At 35.9% G+C, this 15,723-nt stretch overlaps 1 protein-coding gene across 1 annotated transcript in view; it reads right to left on the bottom strand.

The window, feature by feature from the left end:
• GPC5 (glypican 5) overlaps positions 1-15,723 on the bottom strand; it is a 612,142-nt gene that overhangs the window by 487,633 nt on the left and 108,786 nt on the right. Inside the window, exons 4-5 of the mRNA XM_017821031.1 lie at positions 14,982-15,115; positions 10,810-10,935 (exon numbers count right to left, since the gene is read on the bottom strand). Coding sequence (XP_017676520.1) covers positions 10,810-10,935; positions 14,982-15,115 — 260 coding nt within the window. The remainder of the gene's footprint in view (positions 1-10,809; positions 10,936-14,981; positions 15,116-15,723) is intronic.

Genomic DNA, 15,723 nt, shown 5'->3' with positions numbered 1-15,723 from the left:
ATTTTAAATTCTTCACAGGTGTCCAAGCAAATAAACAACTTCTGCCTGTTTGATTCAATTGCCTTTTTTTTAACTACAAATATATTTCTTTACTAAGCAATTAAAAATATGAAAGAAGTAGAAGAGTCTAGTTATCAGCACTTGAACCAATTGGTAAAAAAAATTCTTTCTGAAAAACTAATTCTTTAGATATTGAGATATGGATTTGAAATTAAATAATTACTGCCAAGATCTCTGTGAATATAGTCTGTGCTGTCAAAAGGTTGAAGGGTAGTATTCCAGAATGAGCTTTCAGTGGGTTGGATCATAATAAAATCCTCCCTGTTCTAGAAATATAGGCTGCTAAGGGCTAGATGTCTTTATCTTGAGATTCCTAGGAATTGAAAAAAAAAATATAGGCATGATCTGCAATTACAGAGGCTTTTTTTAAAAGAAAACTATAATGGTTTATGCAATGTCTCTCCATGAGCTGCTGTCTAGAACCCCTGTACCATTTCATTGCTGCTTTTCTACCATTCACTACCACTGACCATGTTTACTACTTTTCAATGGAAAATGAAAATCCTTATATCAAAAAAATTGTTGGAATTTTTAAATAAGTTTTTATTTATTTTAAACAGTTGCTGTACAAGGATTGTACAGAAGTCTAAGTAGACTAGAAAAGTTGTTTGGATGTTTGCACTTAAGCCAATAATACTAGCTATCTGCCATTCTATCTTTGTAGATTTCAGAAATAATTAAACAGTGAAAAAATGCAGTTTTGTTAGACTATAACATAGGATAGGCTTATTACTTCTATTACTGTTGTACTTATGTGTGAATCAGAGGTTTTAAAGACATGGGGGTATGAAAGTGAGACATTAAAACAAGGATTGCTAGGAATCTAGTTGTGTACAGGAACATAAGCATCTCTCAAATATTGTCATCATCATATTTGAAAAAAGGACATGATCATACACATTTTTATAGCACTTTATAAGAACTGTTTATAACAACTGCTTGTCAGAACTGAACCTCAGCCAGAGAGGTTGTGGAGTCTCCCTCACTGGAGATATTCAAGAACCACCTGGATACAATCCTGTGCAATGTGCTCTTGGATGACACTGCTTGAGCAGTTGGACCAGATGACCCGCTGTAGTCCCTTCAAACCTCAACTATTCTGGGATTCTGTGAACTGGAGACTTAAAACCTTAAGTTCTAGATACCATAACATCTCCTAGTGAAAATAGGCTGAGGAAACAGAGTGAATACAAAAGGAAAAGTTAATATTCTTTCCATTAAACCATAACTATTTACTCCCAACTTTATCTAACATTTAAATTGAAACTCTGAGAAACTATGCAAAACACAAAGATTTATGCCTTGTTCAAGAATATGTTCCATACTTGACCAAAGGCACCGAGAAAGAGCTTGGTCCTGCACAGTTATTTTATACAGCTTAGCCCAGTGAGCTTCATACATCACTTTGACCAAAAGATCAGTACCAGCAAAAATTGATCAATGGTGCTATATGATATTACTTGTGGTATATGGATCAACATGTGTACCCAGTTTTCGAGTGAAATACCTCAAACACTTAGGCATAAGTGTTCTGGATCAATCTCCCAGTTTCAATACTTAGTCTTTAGGGTATTTTGGGCTTTCGTCTCAGCACTGATACTTTTTATTAGTGTGAGATTCTAGATATTTACACTTCGATAAAATAAATTCCACCAATACCTTTAGACTGATGCCCTTTACAGACAAGGAAGAGAAACAAGTCCTTCTAGGAAGTTCTATCCAACTATTTGAAGACTAAACAAATTGCATTCTACAAGGGTCCATTTATCTCTATTGAAAAAGAGACCAAAAGGTCCATTTAGATGTGCATTTCTTCACACAAATATCTGGAGTAGAAGAATAACTTAAGTTTCAACATGGCAAACTCTTATTAAGATAAGACAAAATGACATAGGTTCACATCTCACACTCCTTAGGAAGAGAAGCTACATCTTATTACACAGCAGTATGCTAGAGTTCAATCCTTCCATCCAAGGGATTTTCTCAAATATACAGAATCACAGAATCACAGAATATGCTGAGTTGGAAGGGACCCACAAGGATCATCGAGACCAACTCCTGGCCCTGCATAAGATCATCCTCAAGAGGTACACCATGTGCCTCAGAGTATCATCCAAATGCTTCTTGAACTCTGTCAGGCTTGGTGCTGTGACCACTGCCCTGGGGAGCCTCTTCCAGCACCCAACCATTCTCTGAGTGAACCTTTTTTTAATATCCAACCTAAACCTCCCCCAACACAACTTCAGGCCATTCCCTCGGATCCTGTCACTGGTCACCACAGAGAAGAGATCAGTGCCTGCCCTCCTCTTCCCCTCACAAGGAAGTTGTAACTGCAATGAGGTCTCCCCTCAGTCTCTTCCAGGCTGAACAGACCAAGAGCCCTCAGCCACTCCTCGTACAGCTTCTCCTCGAGGCCCTTCACCATCTCTGTTGCCCTTCTTTGGACACTCTCTAATGGCTTAATATCTTTTTTATATTGCAGTGACCAAAGTTTGAAGGAAAGTCTTGCTGATAGCAGAGAGGTCTAGTTTATTGTGGAAGAACAGCTTACTGTGAGACTGGACTGTGTTTTATGCTTCATATTTTCTTTCTCTGTCTCATAGGTATCAAGTATGTACTTGGGAATCTGCACTGTCTCCAGCTGCAGGAATTTAGTAACAATTTAGTTCTGCTGCTTTAATCTGTTCTTCATAGTAACTTCTGATACGAAACCTTAGGTGCTACCTGAACTTGAAAACATTTCAGATTTGGACACGACTATTCACACTAGTGCTTGACTGGGTCACTTACTAAGCCTGCAGCATGGCTAAACTCAAAACACCACTTGGAACATATTAAATGCATTAACTTGGCTGACTGATTAAATTTCTGTGTGGGATACTACAGTTTAAAAATTAAAATTCTTTCTGAATTAAAGTAGCTTCAGTTTGGTTTATTCATTCAATGAACTGAAAAGGAGTTAACATCACTAATTTCTAAATTCACAGTCTTCATTAATGCAGCTCAATCTTCCTGAGTGCCCACAGGTGGACAGGTGCTAAAAATCTTTGACCCTAAAAATGCAGTGTTAGAATAGAAACAGCTACAACATCGGCATTTTAATGAATATAAGCCAATTTGTGATTCCAGTCACGCAATTCTAAAGGAATTCCAGTAGAAGCTGAGCTGCTAAGGAAGATAAGAAACCACAATTTTTATTAAAGAAGACAAAATGATATTTTGAAGTACACGCTCTTAGATTCACAGTTGTGAACGGTAGATTAGTTTTATTTCATTAGAGAGGATCTTTTGACTACAAAAGCAGCAAGAAAAACACAATTGGAAAGAATAATATTTATTTCTAGAAAAAATAATGAACTCACTCTTTGAATGCATTAATAACTGTATGAACATCCGTTTTTATCACCTGTATTACATAAATGACATTATTAAAATCAATCTGTACACATAAAAATCTACAGAATATTCATCAAAATGGGATTACATAAAGCAATTTTTTTCTTACACGGAGAAAAATTTACTGCAAACTTTCGCAATTAGACATATAGGAAAAATCAGTGTTTTTTACATAAGACTCCCAAGTAATTTCCAGACCTCTATAATCTCCCTGCTTGGGTATCTTAAGTCAGCTGTGAAAATGTAAAAAGCAAAACCCCCAACATAATCTAAGTTTCAGTAGCACACTTACATGGTGCAGGATGCTCAATGAAAATAAGACCTACAGCTGTCAAGAGGAAAGTCTTCAGCAGATGCCACATAGTAATAAGAACGTTGAAAGGAATATCTGTAAATGCTGTGGTGCTGAACATCATTACATTGAAGTTTCCTGTCTGGACTGTTAAGGCTGCAGTGTTCACAGAAGATTCTTGTGGTCATTATAGTGAAAGATCTCATAGACAATATTTCACAGTACGAAATATTGTTTAAATAATTCACTGGGAGCTGTTGTATTAAATTACCATGGCTAGAGGTGATAAATAACTTGGGTTAGAAATATAAAATGTTTCAGAAGATCAGTGTGTGAAATAAGCCTCACTATAAAATATCATTAAACATATTATTTGAAAGAGAATCTATATATCAAAGTTGAATTCAGTAAGAGCATATTTCTTTTATAAGAACTTCAATAAGGCACAAGTACACAAACTTTCCATCTAGTATAATCTACTATGACTCATAGTTACTTATTTTATGCAAAGCTTATTTCTGAACTATGCAGTAAAGCCTCTTCCGTGAGTTTTCCTTGGTGTTAATATGAACTGTTACACAAAAAGATGATAGACTTTTTTTTTTTTGCCTTTTCATGTCATAAACTGTAGTAAAGTAGTCCTGAATTCACTAGAAAAACCTATAAGAGTCATCAGATCACTAACACTAGATTCTGAAACCTATGTTTTTTCTATGGCTGTATAAATGGAAGATCAAAACACTCCAAAATGAAGGTATGATGATGGTCACTGTTCTTTCTCATGCCTATGTTTCAGCAGTCTTCTGTGACTTTAAAAATAATTCTTTTAACATAGTGCTAATCATTTTTTAAATTCAATACAATTTTAATTTAAATGCAATAATACAATAATAATACAATTTAAATTCAATATAATTTGTAAATTTTTACCAACTTAATAAAAATTAATTCACTTAGTGTTAGAACACCTCTTTTACAGCCTTTGCTGTTCATGACAAACAAGTCCAATGTTTCTGGGACAAACATTACAGAAAATTATGTATTTGTTCAAGCAAACAAGGAGAAAAATAGAACATTTGTTTTAAGGTAATCTAATGCAATATATATTTTGCTACTTTTAAGTAATTAAACCCGTTCCATCTTGAAGTGTCGTGAGATTTACCTAAGCATATACTGAGCAGTGATATTACCAATATTAAAAAGTAGAAATTACTTTTGGTTTTATAACTCATGGCAAAACAGGGAACAAACCGCACAATTACCATAAACAAAAGGATCATATGGCATTTCACGTATTTTCTATGTTGACATGAAAATATTTATTGTAAGCCCCTCTAAGCCCCTCTCATTCCTTTGATTAGTGAAATACAATTAAGAAGAAATTATTTCTGACTGCGGGGGCAGGGAGGGAGAACAGTGGTGTTGCCAGTTAGCTGTTCAATGTACCCCGATGTCAGCAATTTTTTCAAATGAAAATGCATCAGTTGTAATGAAAAAATCCTCCTGAATTCAGGGACGACCTTTGGAGCCCTATCTTCTTATATATCAGATGACCTGATTTTTATTATAGCCCCAGTGTCATATACTGGTGCCTTCACTTACAAGCATCCCAAAAGAGGCAGCAGCAATTCAAAACAAAAGTACTTCAGAATTTAGGCATTTGGATTTTAAAATTTATTCAATTTTTATTGTCTTTACAAAACATTCAGCCTATGAATATCTTTCTCCACCATTTCCCTCTTAAGTTGACTTGGTGCTGTAGTACCTGAAAACTTCTGGTTCCCCTGTTGTGGAATGCTACTGGTATTAAGATTTTTGAGTTCATGGGAAGATTGAACATTCAGTTCTGGGTCAGGCATTTCCAAATTTGCAGATTTTGAGAAAGTAGAAATTTACGGGTGTTTTTCTCTATGCATCTGTTCCTGGTCATTGTTAGCAACAGCATATTAGGCAAAGCAGTAAGAGCCATAATGGGTTGTTCCTAGATTTTAAGTAGCTCAGGAAATCTTTCACATTGGTGTCAAGTGGTGCCTTTGATGGCAGTTTACATTCTCCCTTATTATAAAGTGATGACTAGCTCAAATTAAAGAAAATTAAAAGCAAGTCATTATATTTCCTTATATCACCATTTATGTTCTTTTGTTGGATAAGAACAGAATCAGGATTGTACTCTTGTTTCAGAATATTTAAGAATCAAAAGAGAAAATTCCTTTCCCCAGCCCAAGAGCTGTGCTAAAGCTAAGCATTTATTTGATGATAGATGCTTATTATAATCACTTTCTAACAATTTGCTCAGCAATTAAAATCAATCATGCTGTTTAATTTCTCTTAATTTGGACACTTCAGATTTGCATTTCATATGAAACTCTTCCTTCAAAACTTGATTAGCTGTTTTTAATAATCTCCATTAGTCTTGAATCCTTCAATACACATAATTTAATTATTTTTTTCTCTCACATCTATTTTTGCTTCAGTTGAATCACTGGTCTCAAGATGTACAGTACCTATTTTGCTCTCCTCTGTGGATTTTTAATCCATCTCCCTCCACATTCTAGCCAGACTCTCTGGGCCATGAAAGCTGTCTACTCAGTGCATCTGCACTCCCATTATTTTAGCTTTAATGCTAAGGTGCCACCAAAATTCCAAAGTGACGCATGAAATTCTTCTCATATGCATTGTTAGTGCATAACTCATTAATTGCAATTCCTCTTTTTCCATTGAAACTAAGGAATCCCATGACACCAAATTCCAGGTACTTCACCACGACACTGTATTGGGTCTGGCTGAGATGGAGTTAATTTCTCCATAGCAGCCCTCACAGTGCTGCGCTTTGCACTGGTAGCTGGAAAAGAGTTGATAACACACCAATGTTTTGGCTACCACTGAGCAGTGCTGGCAAATAATCAGCACTCTCTCTCAACATTCCTCCCCACCTCCCAGTTGAGGGCAAGATCCTGGGAGGGGACACAAGTAGGCCAGCTGACCCAAACTGACCAAAGGGATATTCCATATCATATTGCATCAGCTTAGATATAAAAGCTAAGGAAAGGAGCAGTAAGGGGGGGAATTTGCTGTTTACAATTTCTGCCTGCTGTGAAATCACTATGTGTGCTGAAGCCCTGCTTCTCGGGAAGTGGCTGAACACCGCTCGCTAATGGGAAGTAGAGAATAAACCTTGTTATTTACCTCTTCGCTTGTGTGTGTGCAAACTTTCACTTTTGCTTTGGTAAACTGCCTTATCTCAACATATGAGTCACTTTTCCAGCTTATTTTCTCTCTCCTGTCTGGCTGGGAAAGGGAGTGATAGAGCGGCTTGGCATCCAGCCAAGGTCAAACCACCACAGACACTAAGCTTATGCCTTTAAAAGTGAAGTTCGAATTTCAATTTCATGCCCAACCACTGTAGTCACACAATTGGGTAAAACAGTAAAAGGGCTCGAGATTCCTCTGAGATGTCTTCTCGCTCATGCTGCAGTGATGTGGACCTCATGAGTGTGGTCTTGCCTGCTTCTGATCTTGTCAGGCAGGAATACAGGGATGTGGGGATTCCGGTCCCAGGTTTTGATAAAAGCATGAGCCTGTACTGTGTGACAGGCTAGATCCAGAACAATTCCTAGTGCAGAATCAAGGGCCATATTTCCATGTCATTGTGATTTGAAAAAAAAAGAAAGTCTTAAACAGAAAAGGAAAAAGCTGAAGCACATGAAATGTAAACCGTTAAGTAAGCTTTTATTTCAGTAATGCCCATTTTTTCTTTTTCTGACCTTTTCCCATCCACGCTTGATAATCTCTTAGACAGTATTAGAGAAGGCAAAGGTTATAAGATTTATCTGATATACAATATTATAGCTGTTAAAAACCTTGAACTGCTTCCTTTAGGAAAATGAACAAAAAAGGAAAATAAAGAACTGCAAAGATCTTTTAAAAATGTATCTGTCTCCTGTCTCCAGGGCTTTTTGCTACTTGAAGCTTGAAATACAGATACAGCAAGCAGTCTTAGCAATCTCTTCAGGTCCTGATAGACCAGCATTATGTAGTTTATGATATTGTTTTCTCATGTCAGGTGCAAACTTGGAGTCATCACCAGCTATGGTACATGTTTTTTAAACAGAAGGCAAAAATGGATAGGAAAGGATGAAGAATTTCTATTTATCTAATTGAGATAAATAGAGATTATCAAATAACTGTTTAACTTATTTGAACAATACAGGCTTTCCCCTATCAGTGCCAGAAACACTGCACAGATGAGTTCATCAACATCTTTACTTATTACTATACTAGTGGAAATGCAGGGTGAGGGAAAAAAAAACAAGAAGAGACTTAGTGTGCAGGTTGAGGTGTTCTTCAGTATTTAAAGAGAAAAGTGATGAAGTCTGCTCAGGTCATTATTGCTTCTAAAATGTCACGGTATCCTGGGATCATGGCAATAGAAGTTGAACAACATAGGATTTAGATAATCCTAGATTCAGAATCGTAGGGCTAGAGGAGATTTTAAGAGGTTATCCAATTTGTATCACTAAGAAAAATCAGCTCTTGCTGCATCATTTCTCAGTGCTTTGCCTGTTCTTAAATATCCTTCTTCAGGCAGATGCTGGACAACAAAACTATTTATTTTTGACCCTTACTGTCCTTGCTACTAGAAAACTCTCCCTAATGTTGAAGCAGAATATATTTTAAATGTTTGCTATGTGTCCTAGCCATTATGAAAGCAGATAATAGACATTTCTCTTTCTGCTAGCAACAGCCTGTTTCCACCTAACATATTTTCCTTTCCAGGTTAAACAAATATAATTCTTTGACTCCTTTTTTTTTGTAAGATGAATTTCCTAGAGGTTCTCAACTGATTATAATACATCTGGGAATACTCTATGAGTATGCCACAGTTTTCCTGAAAATGCTAAACTTGGGCTCAGGTTAAGTTTCACCAAGACAATTTTGAATTGCTTACCTTGGGGTTTTTTGCATGTTACTGGTCCCTTTTAATCTGGTTTGCCCACAGAGCACTTCGGTTCACAGCCTCCAGTCCACACTCCCAAAGCCTGATATCTTCATTTCCCTTCACAATATCCCCAACCACAACCACCTCTGATGTTAGTCATCCCTCATTAGACCTCTTAGCTCGTTGATTGATACAATCAATCAATTACAAATGTCATTTCACAATCTGTGGGGCAGATCAGGAGACTTTTTTGCTCAAATACAACTTCCTTGTTTCCAAGTTTGCAGAATTTGTTTGTTTGAGTGTGTTTCTGATCCTGAGTTTGACTTTCCATGGCCAAGAGAAATCTCCAGACACTGTACACCCAATGTATGTGCTCCTCTCCCATAGGCTTGTGCCGCATATGCCTTACTTTCACAGAAGGCACACAGATGTGCCTAAACACAAAAAGAAAAGACTGCCTATTTTTTGCCTGGATCATCACTTCTGTAATAGTAGTAATAGTAAAAAATTTCTTACCTTAGAAGTTTTTCCCCCTTCCGTTACAGAAGAAAAAATATAAACAAGTAGCATTGAACAAAGGGCATTTTTACTGAATGAGAAGACAAAATGAAAGGGTGCAAGAGGAAAGATCTGAGCACCTTCATATAGCTACTGAAACAGAAGAATATGTACCACAACGTGTTTAGCGTACAAGCAGAGGTATTGAGATGTAGGAAATAATCTGCAGGTGTCAGAGTATCCTGCTCTTCTGGTTTTAATCATCATTCTTTACTTCTAAGTATTATCTACATCTCAGATCTCCAGGAAGCTAACACTCATATTTACTGACAAAAATATAAATATAGATACATTAATATATATATATGAAGACAAAACATTTTAGTAAGGAAATTTATAAATTAAACTTATACCAAAGTGGCCTTACTTTTAAGACACAGCGCTTTTGTCCCCTGTTATATCTTTAGGTGGATCCGAAAATTGCTGAAATCTTTGGATCAAGGTTGCCAGCGAGACTACCAAGGGAGTCAAACACTCACTGGGCCTTGGTGCTGCCGAAGCACTGCACTGCCCAAGAAGATAAAGAAAAGTAGGCCTGTAGATGTTTGCTGAAAGGATGTCCATTTCTTTAGATATCAATAAATAAATGACAGTTCCTACCTAACTTTTTAAGAGATACCTAAATGTGCAGGCTGCCCACTGTTCCTTCTACTTGGTACCTGCTATCTCACACTACTAACTCACCTCACAGCCTTTAGCCACCTTCTTTGATAAGACCTTTGATACTACCTATTAATACCACTAATGCCACATTAACATAATGATTTTGAATAAAAATAAGTGCAATAAACCTTTCCATATTTTGGTCTTTGTCATCACGATGACTTCCCACTCACAGAAATATTTGTTTTGGTGATCAAAGCAATAAAGCAAAAACATAGACACCAGCTCTCTGAAAGTCTTTCTGTCATCCAAAAATGCTAGCATTTTATAAGCTATGATTCCAGAGATACACATCCAGGAGCATAGCAGTTTATTATCTCTTTACCATTGCTGCTGAGTGATGTCTGCCAAGCTGCTGCATACATAAAAAAAATACATGCGTTTCACCTTTAAAATGTGTCTTCATCTTTTAACTCTTAGCTCTCTCTTGAGAAACAATATATATTAAGAGATTACTTTGTTCTTCTTCGCTTCCAGAAAAAGTTTTAAGCTTGAGTCTGTTATCACACACTCTGCATTAAAAGGAGCATTTTAAAAAGATAAGATGAAACAAAAATCCATATCCTTTTTCTCTAACTGTATTTTGTAAATGCCAATCCAGCTTCTTTTCCAGTGTTTATTTAGATGCTGCAAATTTGAAGGGAAAATGTCTGAAGAACAGTAGAATTCTTTTTTTTTTCTCAAACACAGATGCAGAGAGATTTTGTTTACTGTTTACTGTTTACAGGTGAAGCCTGAGAGAAGGAAACCCATGCCGATTTATTTTTCGAACTAATCTTGACATTGGCAGAGGGAAACAACTTGACTCAAATGGAAGCTAGTTTAGAGAAACTAAAAAAAACTTACTTAAAGTTTTTTGACTTACCAAAAAAAAAACAGACAAGAGTCAGAAAGGTACCTTTTTATGACATCTTCTCCATTCCAACACGGGAGTCCATCTGCAGCTGCCAACTCGTTACTGCACATCCGGTCAGCCAGGCCACCATAAAAGGCTCTGTAGAGCCGGAGGCGGCTGATAAATTCCCTGCACAGGGGAACACGAGAAATAATAAGCAGTGTCAATCAACACATTACTGTTGTGCATTTATACAAGAAAAAAAGGAATGTGCTTATTCCATTACTCTCCACTGGTTCCAGTGATATTTTGAATCAATTTGTCAATTTCCTGTTAGATAAGTTTGATTGTTTCAGATACACTTTCATAGTTTACAAAGTTGATATTCCCACTGATCAAATAAAAAAAAAAACCACCTACTTTACTCATGCTCTGGAACAGGAACTATTTTCCTTCAACCTGAAATTTTTTTGCATACTTGTGATACTGTTTGTAATGCTATACTTGGACCAATAAATGAAAAAATGTTCCAAAAAAAGCAGCATAGCAAATAAAAAAATAGGTGCATATGAATAAGTCACCTCTTTTTCACAAGAGCTATCAACTAGTCCCCTACACATCTTTACAGATAATGCAACGAATATTTTTTAAGAGTTATGCAGCAACTCAGGATTTAGGTAAGATGGGTAAGATGTAGGTGTTAAATATTTAGTGGAGATTTAAATAACTGCCTGAAAGATTACATCAGTTCCACCATGTGCTGTGCTGGTATGTTATAAATTATGTATTGTTATTTTAAATAATGGTCAAGATGCCCAGAGCTAATGATAAAGTTTTGTACTTACTTCAAAACAAATTAATTACTTTTTAGTTAGTATGTTCTTGACTGAATTGTGATATTTTATATAAATTTTTTGCTTATGTATTGAATATTTCTTCCTGGGACACCTCTTCCTGCTGTAAAAAATTGAAATATTTATTCATTTTGGTGTAGAACATCACACTTTACTGAGTTATCTATGACCTGCTGGCACACAGAAAAGCACCACCAAATGCTGTACTCATTGCTCTGTAATCCAGCAAGCTTCACTTTATGTTAACTTCTTGTATAGAATATGGAGTTGAGAAAAAATGCCAGAAATATTCTACATATTTCTCCATATTCTGTCAATGTAGGTCTAAAATGGTATAAGGAATTAAATTAAGTATTGTTTACTTCAAATTAAAACAGATAAAACATCAGTGATTACAGACAGTTCATCATTTAAAAAGCCATATGTTCTTTCATGTAATACGGCAAATATTTTACAGAAACCACAGTGATTTTGATTTACTATGCCTATTAAATGTGATGTGAGTGCTTTACTAATTCTGAAACTACAGTTATGAAAAATCTCATGTATGGTCAATTTCGACTATGTATGATATAATTGCCTATGTGCAATAGATTTTAAATATGTAAATATGACTCATCCACACTCTCCTAGCCATGAATAGTCACATCTTTTATTTCTTCACACCCAAAACTGAATCCAGTGTGCACAGTGCGTTTGCAATTTCCCTACAATTCCTATTGAATGGGACTGATTTCATTTTTGTCTATCCTTTACATTTACATTTGGGATGAAAACTAGTGTTTAGAGTCCTCACAAAGTGAGTAGCTGGAATTTCTTCTGAAGAAGAAACAGAAATAAATAAATGTAGCTGACATAATATCTTGTCACAAACTGCATTTTAACAGAAAGGTCATTCAGTTTATTAGTAAATACAACCTGAGGCAAAGCTAAAGTTAATAGAGAAGTAATAACTGATTTCAGCCCCCACTGATGTCTGACCAAAGCAGTTAGAAGGGCAGATGGTATGAATGTCAATTTTCACATCATCATCTTCGAGACCAGATAGCATGTAATTATGGGCAGCTGAGCACAAATGTGCAATTACAGTCAGTGGAAGCCGAAGATACTTTTTATCTGTTTATTTGAAAATTTTCTTTTTTTTTTTTTTCTCATTCTCTGTGCTAAAAGCTGTCTGCAATATTAAGTTCTGAGGAAAAGCATTACATACTTTCAAGTTTGTATGTTGCTATGGAAGGGTCTGCTTAGCTTTTTTTTAAAATTCCTCTAGCAATTTTTTGGCATGAAAAGCATAGAGAAATTTCTTTTTCTTCTTGTACCACACAGTAGCAGAAAATACCAGCTTAGGTCCAATGGTAAAAATAATTGAGAAAAAGTTCAGGCAGAAGCAGTTCACCATGTACTTTAAAATGTAAACTTTCATCTGGAGATGCAACTGAAAAACATTAGGAAATCAGGAGTCACATATTTAATGCAATTTTTTCGTTCATTTGTTTTCTCTCAGATAACTCTCATTGATAAAGTCTCCAGTTTGGAGAAGCCTGTTCTTTTCTGCTAAAGCCTGTGAAAGTTGCTGAGAGCAAGCTGCTGCCAGAAGTACATAGGTAGTAAATAAGGTGGACTTAGAGAAGAACACTTCCTTAAAAGCAGGCTGCAAGCATTTGCTGAAATCTTTCATGTGAGGTTCTTACAGTTGCCATGGGAATATAAAGTGAAATATAAAGTGACTGTGACTAATAAGGAAGGAGGTGATTCAGGAGGCAGTAACTGCAGGTGATACCAACTATGAAGCTGTTAAACTGAAATCTGTGTCAGTGGATCTCAAACTTTCTTTCCCTTCCTCCTTTCTGGTGCAAAGCCTGTGGGATGCCATAAAGGGTCTCCAGAATCTCAAGGCAGGTAGATATCAAGGGAAAACAATGTTGCTTTGTGTTGCCAACTGTCTTCTCTTGCCCCTTAGGGTCTCTCGGGATATCTCCCTTAAAGTCAGTCCAGTGTTCAATCTTGGTTTAAGTGACATTTTAGAATATGGTTTCATGTTTGCAGAGTGTTAGTGATCAGAAAACATCAAGAACTTGCTTAGCTACACATAGCTGAGAAACATGTGACTGTATAATGGGTATTCCCTAATGAACTTCTGTTCTGGCTAAAGCAAACTTTCTGTTCCCATAATGTTTTCCACAACTTGTGCTATGTATTTTGGTTTGGGTTTTTTTCTCCACTGTTGCTACAAGAGGGTTGTTACACTAAAAAGAATGGTCTGCCTTTGAAGCTCAGAGGCTCCTTTTCTTCTCCAGACATCAGGAGTGAGCAATTATTCCCTGCAATTTTCTCACTTCTGTTTCTTTCTGCAGTGCAAAACAAAATGAGAGGAGAAAGAGGAAAGAAAACTTCTCTGTATTTTAGCAAACACTGTGACAGCAATGAAACTTCTGATTTTAACTTTGTACTTTATTTGCATAAAATAAGGCCCTTAGTCTCACTGCAACACTATCCTTACGTCTTACAGTGCTGTTACTACTTACAGTCATTAAAAATTTGATTCACTTGTCTAAATATAAACTGGCCTTTGAGATGCTTTCAGCTACGCAGGATACCTGCAGAAAGCTGAAAGATATGAAACAACTTACAGTACATTTGCATCCTTCTTGGCAGGAGTAGCTCAGTTGGGATACCCCAGCGTATCCTTGAGTGGCACCGGATGCTTGTAGATGCGTGGGCAGCTGAAATGAGTTCTCATTTCCACAGACTATAACATCAGCTTAAACATTTAACTCGTAAGCATAGGCAAATTTCACCTTGCAGTGCTGAGACATTAAATGAAATCTCCAAGCCTTTGCAGTCTCCTCAATTCACTATATACTGGCAAAAGAGCGAGAGAAAAAACTAACAGGCCTTGCTTGAACAGGACTTTCAAGATTTAGTCCCAAATGCTTAGTTGTCTCGTTTTTTAAACTAGAAAAGTATGTAAGAAAAGCCTTTTTTTCTGTGTTATCAACTTGTACAAATAGTCTTCCATAAAAAGCTACAGTCAGTTTTTTTCAGATTTAATACTGCCTGCTGATGTGCAAAGTTAAAAGTAATTTGAATAATTACACATAAAGATAGAGCTAACATTCATATTCTACCAATGTTATCCACTCAAATACTTTAAACCACATCAAATGACTCTGGTCATATGTCCATTATTTCAGAAAACAAAATTTAGTCATAAAATTACTCAATCCAAAATATAACAGAATAGATAGTGCTGAAATGTTTCATTCTTTGGAGTCTTTATTCTCTAGTAATGCATGCCATTGCATTGAATATAATCTATTCTGTTGTAAAATTAATGGCTTACTTTAGTCTTTCTTTCTGGCTGTAAAATTAATGTCTTACTTTCTTCTGTTGGTGAGCATTTCTTCACTGTCTCTTGAGAACATCTTCAACCCTTGATTATCTTTGTTCTGATCAAAGGAGCAACCTGGAGACTGTGTAGGTTTCCTTACAGGAGGACCACATATCTTTTTCACCTAAATGAAAAAAAGCCACAAGAAGAAGGAAAGAACACATGTAAACAATAATTATTACGTATTTCTCAAATCAGTTTAAAACCATTTTAATAACAGAGAGAAAGGTCTGTAGACATTAAGCTAAGAAAACTGTAATTAATTATAATACTTCTCAACACCATATCCGTAATGAATGAGCAAACACAAAATTAGTCATTTTATAGTAGGAAAAAAATAATAAAGGCACTAATTTTTAAGGAATACCAGGTGTATAAGAAAGTCACCACATGTATTTTATTGATTGTGGCTTTTTAATTTCCATAAGGGAAGTGTATTGCTATGCAGACAGTAACAGTAACCTCAGAGAATATGATGTGTTGTGAACAGCAGCATATTTCCATTTTTTCTGTGATATATCCCACATTTTTAATATGCATTGAACTTTGTGATTTCTTTCAAGGTTGATAAATTATTACAGTATGTTCAGCACAGTTACACAGAGCATATAGTGAATAGTGAGCATAGTGGAAACTTGCATTACAACATTGCAACATGTTAATTTAATGATCCAAGATGTAAGTTTAATGATTTGGACCATAGATGTTGAAAATATCAAGGCATTTCATGTC

The sequence above is a fragment of the Lepidothrix coronata genome, unplaced genomic scaffold, assembly GCF_001604755.1.
Source record: "Lepidothrix coronata isolate B3197 unplaced genomic scaffold, Lepidothrix_coronata-1.0 Scaffold88, whole genome shotgun sequence".
Lineage (NCBI taxonomy): Eukaryota > Metazoa > Chordata > Aves > Passeriformes > Pipridae > Lepidothrix > Lepidothrix coronata.
The sequence above is the reverse complement of the archived record's forward strand: the minus strand, read 5'-3'. Positions and strand labels throughout refer to the sequence as shown.